This window comes from Acinonyx jubatus, chromosome X, assembly GCF_027475565.1.
Source record: "Acinonyx jubatus isolate Ajub_Pintada_27869175 chromosome X, VMU_Ajub_asm_v1.0, whole genome shotgun sequence".
Taxonomy (NCBI): domain Eukaryota; kingdom Metazoa; phylum Chordata; class Mammalia; order Carnivora; family Felidae; genus Acinonyx; species Acinonyx jubatus.
The window spans coordinates 68978273-68993546 of NC_069389.1; the positions used below are offsets into that span (position 1 = coordinate 68978273).

At 36.7% G+C, this 15274-nt stretch overlaps 1 protein-coding gene across 2 annotated transcripts in view; it reads right to left on the reverse strand.

Annotated features, from left to right (window-relative positions):
• Positions 1 to 584: 584 nt before the first annotated feature.
• The window catches only part of CHM (CHM Rab escort protein), a 251299-nt gene continuing 236609 nt past the window's right edge, over positions 585 to 15274 (reverse strand). For both annotated transcript variants that reach the window (XM_027053772.2, XM_027053771.2), the window contains 2 exons: positions 15025 to 15185; positions 585 to 3202 (listed from right to left, as the gene is read on the reverse strand). In XM_027053772.2, the coding sequence (XP_026909573.1) occupies positions 3011 to 3202; positions 15025 to 15185 (353 nt within the window). In that variant the 3' untranslated portion in view covers positions 585 to 3010. The remainder of the gene's footprint in view (positions 3203 to 15024; positions 15186 to 15274) is intronic.

A 15274-nucleotide genomic window follows, 5' to 3' on the forward strand; every position in this document is an offset into this window, starting at 1 on the left:
TTACCCAGGAGTAGAGATAGATCACTCAATACCAATAGCAGTAAATAACTTACTTGTAAGAAAATTATTTAATTATTGCTTTGAAGGATCAATACTACTTAGCAATCAAATTTCAACAAAATTTTTTGAGATCTTTAGGACTTTAGACAAAGGGCTGCCTTCTTGGGAAGTACAGCTGTGACAGAAGTTAATCATTAGCATGGTCATTATTTTAGATAAAAGGCTGCCAATCTCAGAAACTACCATTCTAGAAGTTAACTATGAACGTGGCCATTTTACTACAGGCAACTAAGTATCACTGGAGATGGGAAAAATTGTAATTCAGTTTTCCTATAGAAAATACCTAAATTTATAGTATCTATCTACCTATCTACCTACCTACCTACCTATCTGCTTTTCTGGATAGGCATACCAACTAGACAAAGACACAGTAGCAACACAGGGTAATTGGCTTTCATATAGATCACTAAACTGAGTGGTATTATCATGTTTGGTTAAAAAAGCATGCATAACTAAACATTTTAAACATATGAATCAAAATTCTTTGACAATAATGTTCAACATTTTAAATTAGCTACTGAAACTTCTGTATTGCATATAACATGTTAACTTTATTTATATAACTTCAGGCTTATGATTTTACAACAAAACCAAAAAGTTTTTTCTGTTTTAAAACTATAAAAAAATTTATTTGCAGTACTTAAGACAGCTGAAAAGAAAGCTCTTAGAATAATTTCTATTACATTCTGAGGCAACAGGAAATATTTAAGATTCTCTATCAAAATGCTTTAAACGGTTGTGTAATATTTTAGTCACCACTAATCATATTTAGGAACTTTTAAATATTTCAATAGTATTTAATAAATAACCTGGAAGAGATTACGTGGATGGCTAATGGATAAAATAGAGTACAATATGGGTTGGGCCATGAGACCACAAAATATCTCCTTGTCTACATATAGATAGCTGCAGTAAAGCTATTGTAATTTTCTAGTTATTATTCTGAGCCTACTCTGATTGTTTACATAAATATGTATGCTGTATTCAAGAGGCCTTAACTCTTAGACTGTAACAAAGTACAGTATTTTAATTGGTGCCATTGTATTCAGACTCAATACTTTTATACAGTGGGACCTTTCATATTGCTGGTATTGAGGGGCAGGGCCAATACCTGGTGCTTCTAGGTATGTATTGTGCATTTAGACCATGGCATAAGTTGGGTTTTGGGAAACATGATTTAAGATCTGAATCTATTAACAAAATATATTATAATGTGATTCTACTATCCCTGATTTGTATGATAATATAAAAGGGGAAGAGAGACACAGAAGGGTCCAAAGAGATAGGAGATGGGCTGTACAATGGGCAGAGCAGTTAAGACCAGCCTGAGAGGCTGGGAAGGTTTTCCTTTCACCTGGATTCTGTTGTATCTACAGGGGATTGGAAAGGTGAGGCAAGGGCTACATTCCTTGGTTCTTTCCATTTCTTAGGAGTCTGTGACCTGAAGAGCTCATAGCCCCACTGCAACTGAAGTAAGAACTACATGATTTCTACTATAGCTATGGCTCTCTGATTGGCAATATAGGCCAGAATGCACAATAAACATTTTATGTATTTAATTATTGAAACAAATTAAGTCTAAACTATTGCTCAAATAAAGCAAATCATCAGAGCTTGGCACCTGGAAAAATTTTAAATTGTCATGGTCACTGTAACTAGGTTTGCTGGCTATGTACAACCCTAACATTTTTATGTTAAGTGTATATTAGGGTTTACCAATTGTCATATTGTATTGAGAGTCTTTAGTGGTTTTAGGTTTACCTACCAGAAAAGGAATATGAATAATTTATACAGTGTTTTCCTTATTAAGATTCAAAACCAAAATTCCATGTTACTATGTTTTATGGCCTATAGAGTATAAAATACTAATTTAGGAAATAGTTTTATTTTAAAAGCTTAATGCAATAAAAACACTGTGAACTACTGTGTTGGGGGAGTTGACAGCAATTTGCTGCATGAGATTTTTGATATTCACCTTCAAGTCAAGGGGAAAACAACATTCCCCCCAACCCCCCAAAAATCATTTTAAGGTTTGCACTGCATTTATCTTCAAAATCATCCTCCTAAGGTAGGGAGAGTGTTACTATTTCTATCTTACATATGGAGAAAGCCCTATTTTTAGACAAAATAAACAATTTGTCTAATCTCATCAGTAGTATAGCTAGGACTAAACTGGGTCCATATACAATTAGGTTCTAATTACTTGACTAGACAGAATTTCCACATACTGATGAGCATATCCAAATCTTTCCTTCCATTCCTTCAGTCCTATAAGCTTTCCTAGTGTGCAAATGATTCACATACAAATAGCACTACTAACATTAAAAAATGTTGAGTACATGGACTCATGATTTGTTTGTAAAAATGTATACCTTAATATTGGCGTTTTCAATAATTCTCAAGATAGAAAACAAGCCAAATCTCTATTCCGAACATAGGCTCCTGTCTAGATCAGGATATTTTAGCTCTCCTCAATTACATTTACATGTGCTTTTATCATTGGTGCCATCATGCTTATATCCATAAAGAAAATAGAATTAAAATAATCACAGGAAATACATGACTGGATTCTGAAGATGTGGATTTCAATCAAAGATCCAAAGTGATAAGCAAAAGCTTTCCTAATACCACATAATTATTAACAATGCATAGGATCACTTTCATATCCACAGCTATATTCCTGGGAATCAATCCATTTATATTCATCTGCTAATTCCACAGGTGTATTATCTTAAAGTAGGCAAGCCAATGTGGTTTACAAGTATTTTGTGCTCTTGCAATGTCCTCTTTCAGGAAAATCCCCTTTTCGATTTCTATGCCCTGTTCTCTTGGTAATAATGTATGTCAACTGGCTGCTGTTTTCTAACATTTTTCAAACATTTCTTCCATGAAGAATACTCTGAGGCCAGGAGGAATTTTCATAGTGCGTGTATAGTTTGGTGTATACCCATTATTGAGAGGACAGCTCTGGGTTTCCCAGACTTCTGCTTTCCTTGGGAGTCTCTGAGTTCACTTCTGGTATGAAACTAGATTCCGAAGCCTCTGATTGTAAACTGTCCCCATCAATGACAATGTCTTCAGGATTTGGTGGGGGTGGACAGAAGTCTTCGTTGGGGCAGATTTGCTGGAAAAGTGTTTCAGCCTGGACAGGGAAGAAAGGACATGATAGTTTTTGGTCATCAGCTTAAAATGTATATGACTTTCTGAAATTATTTTAAAAATGAAGGTATCACCCTTGAAAATTACTTTGTTACAAAACGTTATCAAGTATACACTATTTTTTAAAAATCCACTGTCAGAATTTCGTGACTTTTCTCCAATTCTATGCAAGCATTCAGGACCACCCTTCATGTATTATCAGTACTTGATCAGATTATCAAGTGTTCATCCCCCCAGCCAAAATTCCAAAGGGAACCAGTTCCCATCACCGAACTTGCTTGCACCTCGAAAATATCCAACACTGTGCTTCAGTGGATCCATCCCTCCCAGGGGCCTGCCTCCCTCCCAGTGCTGCAGGGCCCCTCCAACAGGAGACCACCACAGGCAAAATGAGCTAATCTACCCCTCCCTCCCCTGTGCACCTTGCAGATCCACCCCGGCTAATATGCCAGATCCCATCAAAGCAGCACCACAAGCCTGGCAGTGTGCAAGTAGCCCAGAAAGGGGCCACACCATTCCACAGTGAGTCCTGCTCCTGGGAGAGGGGAAGATAAGGTACACACCAGTCTGACTGTGGCCCCAGTGGTGGGCTGGGGACAGACATCAGGTATGACTGTGGCCTCGCCCACCAACACAAGTTACTCTGGACAGCACAGGGGAAGTTCCCTGCAGTTTGGAGCCACCTCAGAGACTACCCAAAATGACAAAGCGGAAGAATACTCCTCAAAAGAAACTCCAGGAAGTAGCAACAGCTAATGAATTGATCAAAAACGATTTAAGCAATACAATGGAGCAAGAATTTAGAAGAATAGTCATAAAATTAATGGCAGGGCTTGAAAAAAGCATAGAGGACAACAGAGAATCTATTGCTACAGAGATCAAGGCACTAAGAAATAGTCATAAGGAGCTAAAAAATGCTATAAGTGAGGTGCAAAATAAAATGGAGGTGACCACAGCATGGATTGAAGAGGCAGAGGAGAGAATAGGTGAATTAGAAGATAAAATTATGGACAAAGAGGAAGCTGAGAAAGAGAGAAAAAAAAATCCAGGAGTATGAGGGAAGAATTAGAGAACTAAGTGATGTAATCAAGCGCAACAATATCCAAATAATAGGAATTCCAAAGAGGAAGAGAGAGAGAAAGGGGCTGAAAGTGTACTTGAACAAATCAGAGCTGAGAACTTCCCTTATCTGGGGAAGGAAAAAGACATTGAAATCCAAGAGGCACAGAGAACTCCCTTCAGACATAACTTGAATCGATCTTCTGCATGACATATCATAGTTAAACTGGCAAAATACAAGGATAAAGAGAAAATTCTGAAAGCAGCTAGGGAGAAACACGCTCTAACTTACAAAAGTAAACCCATAAGAGTAGTGGCAGATCTATCTACTGAAACTTGGCAGGCCAGAAAGGAATGTCAGGAAACCTTCAATGTGATGAACAGAAAAAAATATGCAGCCAAGAACCCTTTCCAGCAAGTCTGTCATTCAGAATATAAGGAGAGATAAAGGTCTTCCCAAACAAACAAAAACCGAAGGAATTCATCACCATTAAACCAGCCCCACAAGGGATCCTAAGGGGGATTCTGTGAGTTAAATGTTGCAAGGACCACAAAGTACCAGAGACATCACTACAAGCATGAAAGCTACAGATATCACAATGACTCTAAACCCATATCTTTCAGTAATAACACTGAATATTAATGGACTAAATGCTCCAAACAAAAGACATAGGGTATCAGAATGGAAAAAACAAACAAACAAACAAAAACAAGACCCATCTATTTGCTGTCTACAAGAGACTCATTTTAGACCTGAGGACACCTTCAGATTGAAAGTCAGGGGATGGAGAACTATCTATCATGCTACTGGAAGTCAAAAGAAAGCTGGAGCAGCCATGTTTATATCAGACAAACTAGACTTTAAATTAAAGGCTGCAACAAGAGATGAAAAAAGGCATTACAAAATAATTACAGGGTCTATCCATCAGAAAGAGCTAACAATTATGAATGTCTAGGCGCCGAATATGGGAGCCCCCAAATATATAAAATAATTAATTACGAACATAAGCAACGTTATTGATAAGACTGTGGTAATTGCAGGGGACTTTAATACCCCACTTGCAGCAATGGATAGATCATCTAGACACAGGGTCAATAAAGAAACAAGGGCCCTGAATGATACACTGGATCAGATGGACTTGACAGATATATTTAGAACTCTGCATCTCAAAGCAACAGAATATACTTTCTTCTCGAGTACATATTGGAACGTTCTCCAAGATAGATCACATACTGGGTCACAAAACAGCCCTTCATAAGAATACAAGAATTGAGATCATACCATGCACACTTTCAGACCACAATTCTATGAAACTTGAAATCAACCACAGGAAAAAGTCTGGAAAACCTCCAAAAGCATGGAGGTTAAAGAACACCCTACTAAAGAAAGAATGGGTCAACCAGGCAATTAGAGAAGATATTAAAAAAATACATGCAAAAAAATGAAAATGAAAATACACCAATCCAAAAGCTTTGGGATGCAGTGAAGGCAGTCCTGAGAGGAAAATACATTGCAATCCAGGCCTATCTCAAGAATCAAGAAAAAACTCAAATAAAAACTTTACAGCACACCTAAAGGAAATAGAAGCAGAACAGCAAAGACACACCAAACCCAGCAAAAGAAGAGAAATAATGTAGAGCAGATCAATGAAACCAAGAGTTGTTTTTTTGAAAAAATAAACAAAATTGATAAACCTCTAGCCAGGCTTCACAAAAAGAAAAGGGAGATGACCCAAATGGATAAAATCATGAATGAAAATGGAATTATGACAACCAATCCCTCAGAAATACAAGCAATTATCAGGAAATACTAGGAAAAATTATATGCCAACAAACTGGACAACCTGGAAGAAATGGACAAATTCCTAGGCACCCACAAACTTCCAAAACTCAAGCAGGAAGAAATACAAAACTTGAACAGACCCATAACCAGTGAAGAAATTGAATCAGTTATCGAAAATCTCCCAACAAATAAGACTCCCGGATCAGATGGCTTCCCAGGGGAATTCTACCAGACATTTAAAGCAGAGATAATACCTATCCTTCTGAAGCTGTTCCAAATAACAGAAAGGGAAGGAAAACTTCCAGACTCATTCTATGAAGCCAGCATTACTTTGATTCCTAAACCAGACAGAGACCCAGCAAAAAAAATCAGAACTACAGGCCAATATCCCTGATGAATATGGATGCAAAAATTCTCAATAAGATACTAGTATATAGAATGCAACAGCATATAAAAAGAATTATTCACCATGAACAATGGGATTCATTCCTGGGCTGCAGGGATTGTTCAAAATTCACAAATCAACCAATGTGATACATCACATTAATAAAAGAAAAGAACCATATGATCCTGTCAATCGATGCAGAAAAAGCATTTGACAAAATTCAGCATCCTTTCTTAATAAAATCCCTCAAGAAAGTTGGGATAGAAGGAACATACTTAAACATCATAAAAGCCATTTATGAAAAGCCCACAGCTAACATCATTCTCAATGGGGAAAAACTGAGAGCTTTCACCCTGAGATCAGGTACACGACAGGGATGCCCACTCTCACCGCTGTTGTTTAACATAGTGCTGGAAGTTCTAGCATCAGCAATCAGACAACAAAAGGAAACCAAAGGCATCAAAATTGGCAAAGGTGAACTCAAGTTTTCACTTTTTGCAGATGACATGATATTTTACATGGAAAACCCGACAGACTGCACCAAAAGTCTGCTAGAACTGATACATGAATTCAGCAAAGTTGTAGGATACAAAATCAATGTATAGAAATCAGTTGCATTACACTAATAATGAAGCAACAGAAAGACAAATAAAGAAACTGATCCCATTCACAATTGCACCAAGAAGCATAAAATACCTAGGAATGAACCTAACCAAAGTTGTAAAAGGTCTGTATGCTGAAAACTATAGAAAGTTTATGAAGGAAATTGAAGAAGATATAAAGAAATGGAGAGACTTTCCCTGCTCATGGATTGGAAGAATAAATATTGTGAAAATGTCAATACTACCCAAAGTTATCTAAACATTCAGTGCAATCCCAATCAAAATTGCACCAGCATTCTTCTTGAAGCTAGAATAAGCAATCCTAAAATTTGTATGGAACCACAAAAGACCCCGAATAGCCAAAGTAATATTGAAGAAGAAGACCAAAGCCGGAGACATCACAATCCCAGACTTTAGCCTCTACTACAAAGCTGTAATAATCAAGGCAGAATGGTATTGTCACAAAAACAGACACATTGACCAATGGAATAGAATAGAGACTCCAAAATTGGGCCCACAAAAATATGGCCAACAAATCTTTCACAAAGCAGGAAAGAATATCCACTGGAAAAAAGACAGTCTCTTCAACAATTGGTACTGGGAGAACTGGACAGCAACATGCAGAAGGATGAAACTAGACCACTTTCTTACACCATTCACAAAAATAAACTCAATATGGATGAAGCACCTGAATGTGAGACAGGAAACCATCAAAACCCTAGAGAATAAAGAAGGAAAAAACCTCTCTGACCTCAGCCGCATCAATTTCTTACTCGACACATCCCCAAAGGCAAGGGAATTAAAAGCAAAAATGAACTCTTGGTACCTCATGAAGATAAAAAGCTTCTGCACAGCAAAGGAAACAACCAACAAAACTAAAAGGCAACCAACAGAATGGGAAAAGATATTTGCAAATGACATATCAGACAAAGGGCTAGTATCCAAAATCTATAAAGAACTCACCAAACTCCACACCCGAAAAGCAAATAATCCAGTGAAGAAATGGGCAGAAAACATGAATAGACACTTCTCTAAAGAAGACATCCAGATGGCCAACAGGCACATGAAAAGATGCTCAATGTCCGTTACTCTTCATCAAGGAAATACAAATCAAAACCAGAATCAGATACCACCTCACGCCAGTCAGAGTGGCTAAAATGAACAAATCAGGAGACTATAGATGCTGGAGAGGATGTGGAGAAACAGGAACCCTCTTACACTGTTGGTGGGAATGCAAACTGGTGCAGCCACTCTGGAAAACAGTGTGGGGGTTCCTCAAAAAATTAAAAATAGATGTACCCTATGGCCCAGCAATAGCATTTCTAGGAATTTACCCAAGGGATACAGGAGTGCTGATGCATAGGGGCACTTGTACCCCAATGTTTATAGCAGCTCTTTCAACAATAGCCAAACTATGGAAAGAGCGTAAATGTCCATCAACTGATGAATGGATAAAGAAATTGTGGTTTATATACACAATGGAATACTACTTGGCAATGAGAAGCATGAAATATGGCCTTTTGTAGCAACGTGGATGGAACTGGAGAGTGTGATGCTAACTGAAATAAGTCATACAGAGAAAGACAGATACCATATGTTTTCACTCTTATGTGGATCCTGAGAAACTTAACAGAAGAGCATGGGGGAGGGGATGGAAAAAAAAAAGGCTAGAGAGGGAGGGAGCCAAACCATAAGAGACTCTTAAAAACTGAGAATAAACTGAGGGTTGATGGGAGGTGGGAGGGAGGGGAGGGTGGGTAGTGGGCATTGAGGAGGGCACCTGTTGGGATGAGTACTCGGTGTTGTATGGAAACCAATTTGACCATAAATTTCAAAAAAATTAAAAAAAAATTTAAAAAATTTAAAAAAAGATTATCAAGTGTTAGATAGCTGAGAATTTAAGGACATTCATTCTTCATGTCAGTACAAATTCAATTTCCCTTAATATTCTTTATGTAATTTCCCAATAAAGCCTATTTTTGATAGCTGTACAAATTTAGCATATAATTTTAATGAATCACTTTTAAAATCAAGAAAAATCTCATTATTTGCTCAAGTATTTACTTTTCTGGAATAATTGACCTTCCCCCGGGCTTTAAGGAGTATAACACAGTGTTCAAGATCATGGTCTCTGAATAGATAGCCATGTGCAAATGCTGTCTCTGCCACTTAGCAGCAATGCAATTTGGGGGAATGCTTAGTTAACTCCTGAGCCTTGCTTTCCTTGTCTGTAAAATGGCCGAGACTAACTAAGCCTCTACATATGGTAGCTGTTATCACTGTTATTAATAATAACTAAGTTAAAATGTCAAGATTTAAGCTGAGCTTAGTCTGGCAGGGTAAGAGAATAAGAAAGTGAATGTGATCTTAATTAACGACAAATACATACACACGTGAAAGTAAATGTGGCAAGAAACACTGCTATTCTATTCTAAACATATCCCTACTTTTATTTAGATGAATACACCTTTTTTTAAATATGAAATTTATTGTCAAGTTGGTTTCCATACAACACCCAGTGCTCCTCCCAACGGGTGCCCTCCTCAATGCCCACTACCCACCCTCCCCTCCCTCCCACCTCCCATCAACCCTCAGTTTATTCTCAGTTTTTAAGAGTCTCTTATGGTTTGGCTCCCTCCCTCTCTAGCCTTTTTTTTTTCTTCCCCTTCCCCATGGTCTTCTGTTAAGTTTCTCAGGATCCACATAAGAGTGAAAACATATGGTATCTGTCTTTCTCTGTATGACCTATTTCACTTAGCATAAAGAATGAACTATTGGGACCTCACGAAGATAAAAAGCTTCTGCACTGCAAAGGAAACAATCAACAAAACTAAAAGGCAACCAACGGAATGGGAAAAGATATTTGCAAATGACATATCGAACAAAGGGCTAGTATCCAAAATCTATAAAGAACTCGCCAAACTCCACACCCGAAAAACAAATAATCCAGTGAAGAAATGGGCAGAAAACATGAATAGCTCTTTTGTTTAGATGAATACAGCTCATTGGTAGATCAGGGTCCCTGCGATCCTAGGGAGCTTGCACTCTATCCTATTGGTAAACAAAAGCCATTAAATGGTTTTAAGATATATGCTTGTTTTAAAGGCCACAATGTCTTTCTGAACTGCTTCAATCCTTCTTCCTGACATGCACACAAAGTCATTCATTAGGCCAGAAGTTGACAACTATGGCCCACAGGTCAAATCCAGCCTGTTTTTTTTTTTTTTTGTAAATAAAGTTTTATTGGAACACAGCCACTCTCATTCATTTATCTACTTTCTATAGCTGTTTTTGCACTGCAATGGCAGGGTTGAGTAGATGCCAAAGGGATGACAGGGGTTGCAAAATCTAAACTATTTACCATCTGGCTATCTACAGTTGGTAGACTCCTGCATTAGGTAATTAAAATTGACATTCCTTGCGAATGGGTGGAAGGACAGTAAATAAAAACTTTTGAGCTTTGATGTGAAGTTGAAAGAAGAGATGGAGAGAAAAACAGTTTCTTTCTTTCTTGAGTATAGCTCAAGGGTATTATTTTTGGATATGCCATTTTACTATGACTATTTTGAAATGAAATATTTGAGATGCCTGCTTCATTCCCTACTCAAGGAACTTACCATAATGTTTGCTGGAGACACTTAGCACCTAGAAGTAGGAGGACTGAGGTCAGTCAGAGCTTGCATTTCACAATTCAGTTCCTCTAATCGTCTTTTTGTCTTTTATCTCAACCTTGTCTTTCTATAGAACTTCTCTCTCCCCCTCACTTCCTTTCACTCTCTGCATGCAATCAATGACCAAGTCATGACAATCTTCTCTCCTACTTCTTGACTCCATTTTTTCCTTCCCTCTAGCCATAGCCCAGGCATACATTATCTTTCCATTAGACAATAGCAATATCTCAGAACTGGACTGGTCACCTTGCCTTGAGGGTTCCCTCAGGTAATCCATCTCTATGCTGCCTTCAGAAGGGTCTATGGAAATGAAATTCTGTTTATGCCATTTTCTGGCTTAAAACATTTCAATGACTCCACATTTCTAACAAGATAAAAATCCAAGATCCTTGTTATGGCATACAAAACTCTATAGGCCTACTTCTCTGGCCTAATCATTTATTTCATCTCATTTTCACCTTTCAGACCTTTCGCTTCACTAATACCTATCTATGGGTGCTGTCTTAAACACACCATGATGTTTATATCCTGGATTGGTGTAGATGTTGGAATGTTTCAATTATCTTCCATTTGTATGGGGAATTGCTACTCATCTTTTATATCTCTCTATGTAAAGTTCTTTGACTCCTAAATAGAGCTCATGGCTCCTCTGTTTTATTTTTGAACTTTGACATTATTCTATTATTGCATATACTGCACTGCACTGTCATTTGTTTACATGTTCTTCTCCTTAGTAGACAGTGATTCCTCCAGGGATGAGAAGGACTGGGTTTCATTCAACTATTCCTGGTGTGGAATAGAATCCCAATATACATTTTTTAACAAACTGAAAAATTTTAAAAACTGTATATTGTAGAAATGTTGAATATAATAATACTTAATACTACTACTTCAGTTCCTCTGTATCTCTCTCACACCTTGTCTCCCTTTTGTTACCTCCCTATAGGATACATTTTCCCCTGGATCTCAGGCCCTGTGGCTGGATCCCACACTCTCTTTCCATATATCCTTGTCACATTCTGTCTCCTAGAATCACCAACCAATAGCAGGCACCACCCTTATTTGTTTTCTACCTGCTGGTGCAACTCTCACCATCAGCCCATCTGCCACTGGCCCTCACTAATGCCAATTTCCTACGGCCAGCCTCCAGCCCTTACAGTCTTTCCTCTAATTGCTGGAACCTCTTAGGGTCAACTGCCATGTTCTGGAAGGTGTATCTAATGCTTCTTGGTCTGCTGCATTTTATTTGCTAACTAAGCCTCGATTGTGAGAGTTGTCATAAAGAGGCTAATTCATAGTGAATTGTTAGCTTTTAAATCCGTCTTGCCCTTTTTAAGCCAATAGTTAGCTTAAAGGGTAGTTTCAGGTGGCTAAAGACATTAAAAAGGCATAATTATGTGATGACTCGGCTTCTTTATACTGGGAAGTATAGAAAGGACACACTGAGTTATTGAAGACATTCCTATGTTTATTTAACACACATCTACACAAAACATAAAAAAATGTCAATCTAGCAGTTTAATGTATTTAGAATAATGTATCCACATTAACAAGATGAAAGTAGCACAGCACACTAGATGAATGTACAAGCACTGGGGTCCAACAGACTTGAGTTTAAGTTTTGGCTCAAATTTACCAGCTATGTGATCTTTGGACAAGTTATTTAGCCCCTGTTGGGTCTTAGTTTCCTCATCTGTAAAATGGCACGTCACAGATACTCATATGGTTGTGAGGACCAAATGAAATAATATATATATGATGGTACACAGAAAATGCTCAATGAATGGTGGCTTTACAAAATGTGACACCTAAAATCGCCCTCTCCCTCAATGGCATGAGAAAGTGAAGGATAATGCAATATGTGAGCAACTTGATAGGCCATATGATCTATAAAACTATAAACTTCAACTTACAAATTCTGTACCAAAAGTCATAAACAAATTGCTAATATGCCATAAAGACAACATTCTAAATGGTGGTTTTAGGCTGCCCACATCAGCTAATTTAAACCATTTTACACTTGAAATATAATACAAAGTATACAGTACTATATAATTATTGTTGTTCTCATGGTAGTGGCACTTCCTAGGGGATGGGGGTTCCTGAAGGAGGAGAGCTATCAATGATCTTGGGAGTAGAGTACAATAGACCAGTCTGCTCATCAGTATGTATGGATAAATGAGATACTACTTGTATTAAGAAAAGAGATATCATATGTCATTTTCAGAAAAAAAAATTGAAGTAACAAACTATAAGAAAAACCAGATTCTTTCTTTCACATAAAGAATCACAATTATCACTTGGGCTAGCATCATTGTGGTGATAATAGAGAATGTCTTGGTGTGTGCTCTTGCACACTTTAACTTGTATTAAACAGAGATCACTTTATATTTTTAGTATGTTTTCAAATCATAAATAATTCCATATGAACACAAGGGAGATAAGACTATGCTATTCAACATCTATACATTTACAAATAAGAAAAGCAGATGCAAACTTGCTAACAGGTAAAATAAAGCATTTTACTTGTAAAAAAGGGAATCTGCCGGTGCTTATGTTTGCTATATAGCCTAAAGCCTTAGGTGATATTCTAAGAGCTTTTATAGATAATTTAGAAAACAAAAGTAATCAATTAGTGAGTGGGTTAAACATATGATGAAATACTGGAATTAGAAAAGTTTATCTGAACACACTAGCTATTTATAAATATTATTACTGATGCCTTTTAAAGTAGGTATTACTTCTCCCCAAAGTGATGTGAGGTTAAAGCTATATAACAATTAAAACTATTCATATTTAATAGCATATAATTAGTACCAGAAGTAGCATTATTATTGTTTTTTATTATGATAACATTGAAGTGTATCTTCTGAGGAAGCAAGTTACTTCATAACAAAATTATTCTTTAATTATAATCTTTTAGCTGATAGTTCAGATCACATTAGCACTTGTATAATAAGCCCTTATGTAAAATGCCTTCCATTTTGGTTAAAAAAACATTAAAGTTCACTCAGTAATAAAAATGACCTAAGCTATCTGGCTGAAAACATGTTGGCAATTTCTGCTCAGAAAAAATTGGAACATCAAAGCAAAAATGCCTTGGTCATTTTAGGCCATAAATGCAGAACTGGAACCATCTTGGATTCCTATTAAACTAATAGAATGAATGATAGAGAACTTCCCACTTTTGATATCACTGGCTGAATAGGAATATCCAGGATCACCATTTGACTCTGAAGATGAGAAACAAAGAATGTGGCAAAAACTACAGATGCATGGGGTCATGGCCTTGCCATTGTGACTAAAAATTAAAGGTACAATGAAGCCATTTGCTCCTACGAGATCCCTGCCACTAGTAGGATTGAAACTTCTATCTGTGGTCTTAAAACAATGTTAAATTATCCATTTATTGATTCAATAGATATGCCAACTATATCTGTGAAAAGTTTAGACTTGTGCCTCAAAAAATATATTTTCTGTTCTTTTCCTGTCAAGTGCAGAGAAATACATTTATATATAAAATGTATTTATATATATATATATATATATATATATATATATATATATATGTGCAAAGATCTATATGCACATAGATCTTCATCTGAATGGAATCATAGTTCATTTTTGGCAGCTTTTCTCAGCCTGCACTATACCAGTTCATAGCCTTGCCCAGAAGTGCTGTCACAAAATTCCACCTTGATTTAGCATATTCCTCAGCAGCTATGACAGTAGCTTTTGGAACACCAGCTTGTGTCAAAACATTAAAGGAATCATGTTAACTGTGAGAAACTAAGTTACATGATCTTTTCCAAAATTAAAAAAAATGGGTTAAGACCATTTAAAAATTACATTTTGTATGCAATTACTTACTGACTTAGTTATACTCCTTTTGAAATGACTCAGAAGTTAATAAAGAAAAACGGTTCATGTATTTCAAAATAATAAGAGGCCAACAGTTTAAATTAGAAGCAAAGTTTCTTTGGAAAACTGGCATTATAAATTCATTTTTCAGAATCTGTATTTCTAACATCTTCCATCCATATTCCCACAATGGAACTCCTAAATTCTTTCTTGCAATTCATTATTGTAGTCAAGAATGTGAAAATATTGGATACTATATTTCAAGTATATTTAAAGAAACTTTGTCATTCATAGGAAAAAGTTTAGGGGCAAATTACAGAGGTAGTATTAAATGACAGAGATGCTTTTATAGTCTTTTTTCCCACATCCCAGAGGAAAAAACAACTTACTGTCCCTACCACACCAAGTTTTTAACACAAAACTGAGAAACACCAACAGCCTTACCTGTTTGACCGCATTATCATTTCCTAAAGCACAGTCTGGGCCAGAGCAGACATAAATGTTGGATGGTAAATCATTATAAGAGTTCCTGCTGACATCTGAAGAATCTCTCATATTGAAGTAAAGAGCCCACAAAAGTCTTGGTTTCTCATCTTCTTCATTTTCTAAATGTAGACATAAATTTTAGTCACATCTAAAGCATAATAAGCCTGTCATTTAATACAGTATGTAGCCAATTACTAACAAAGCCATG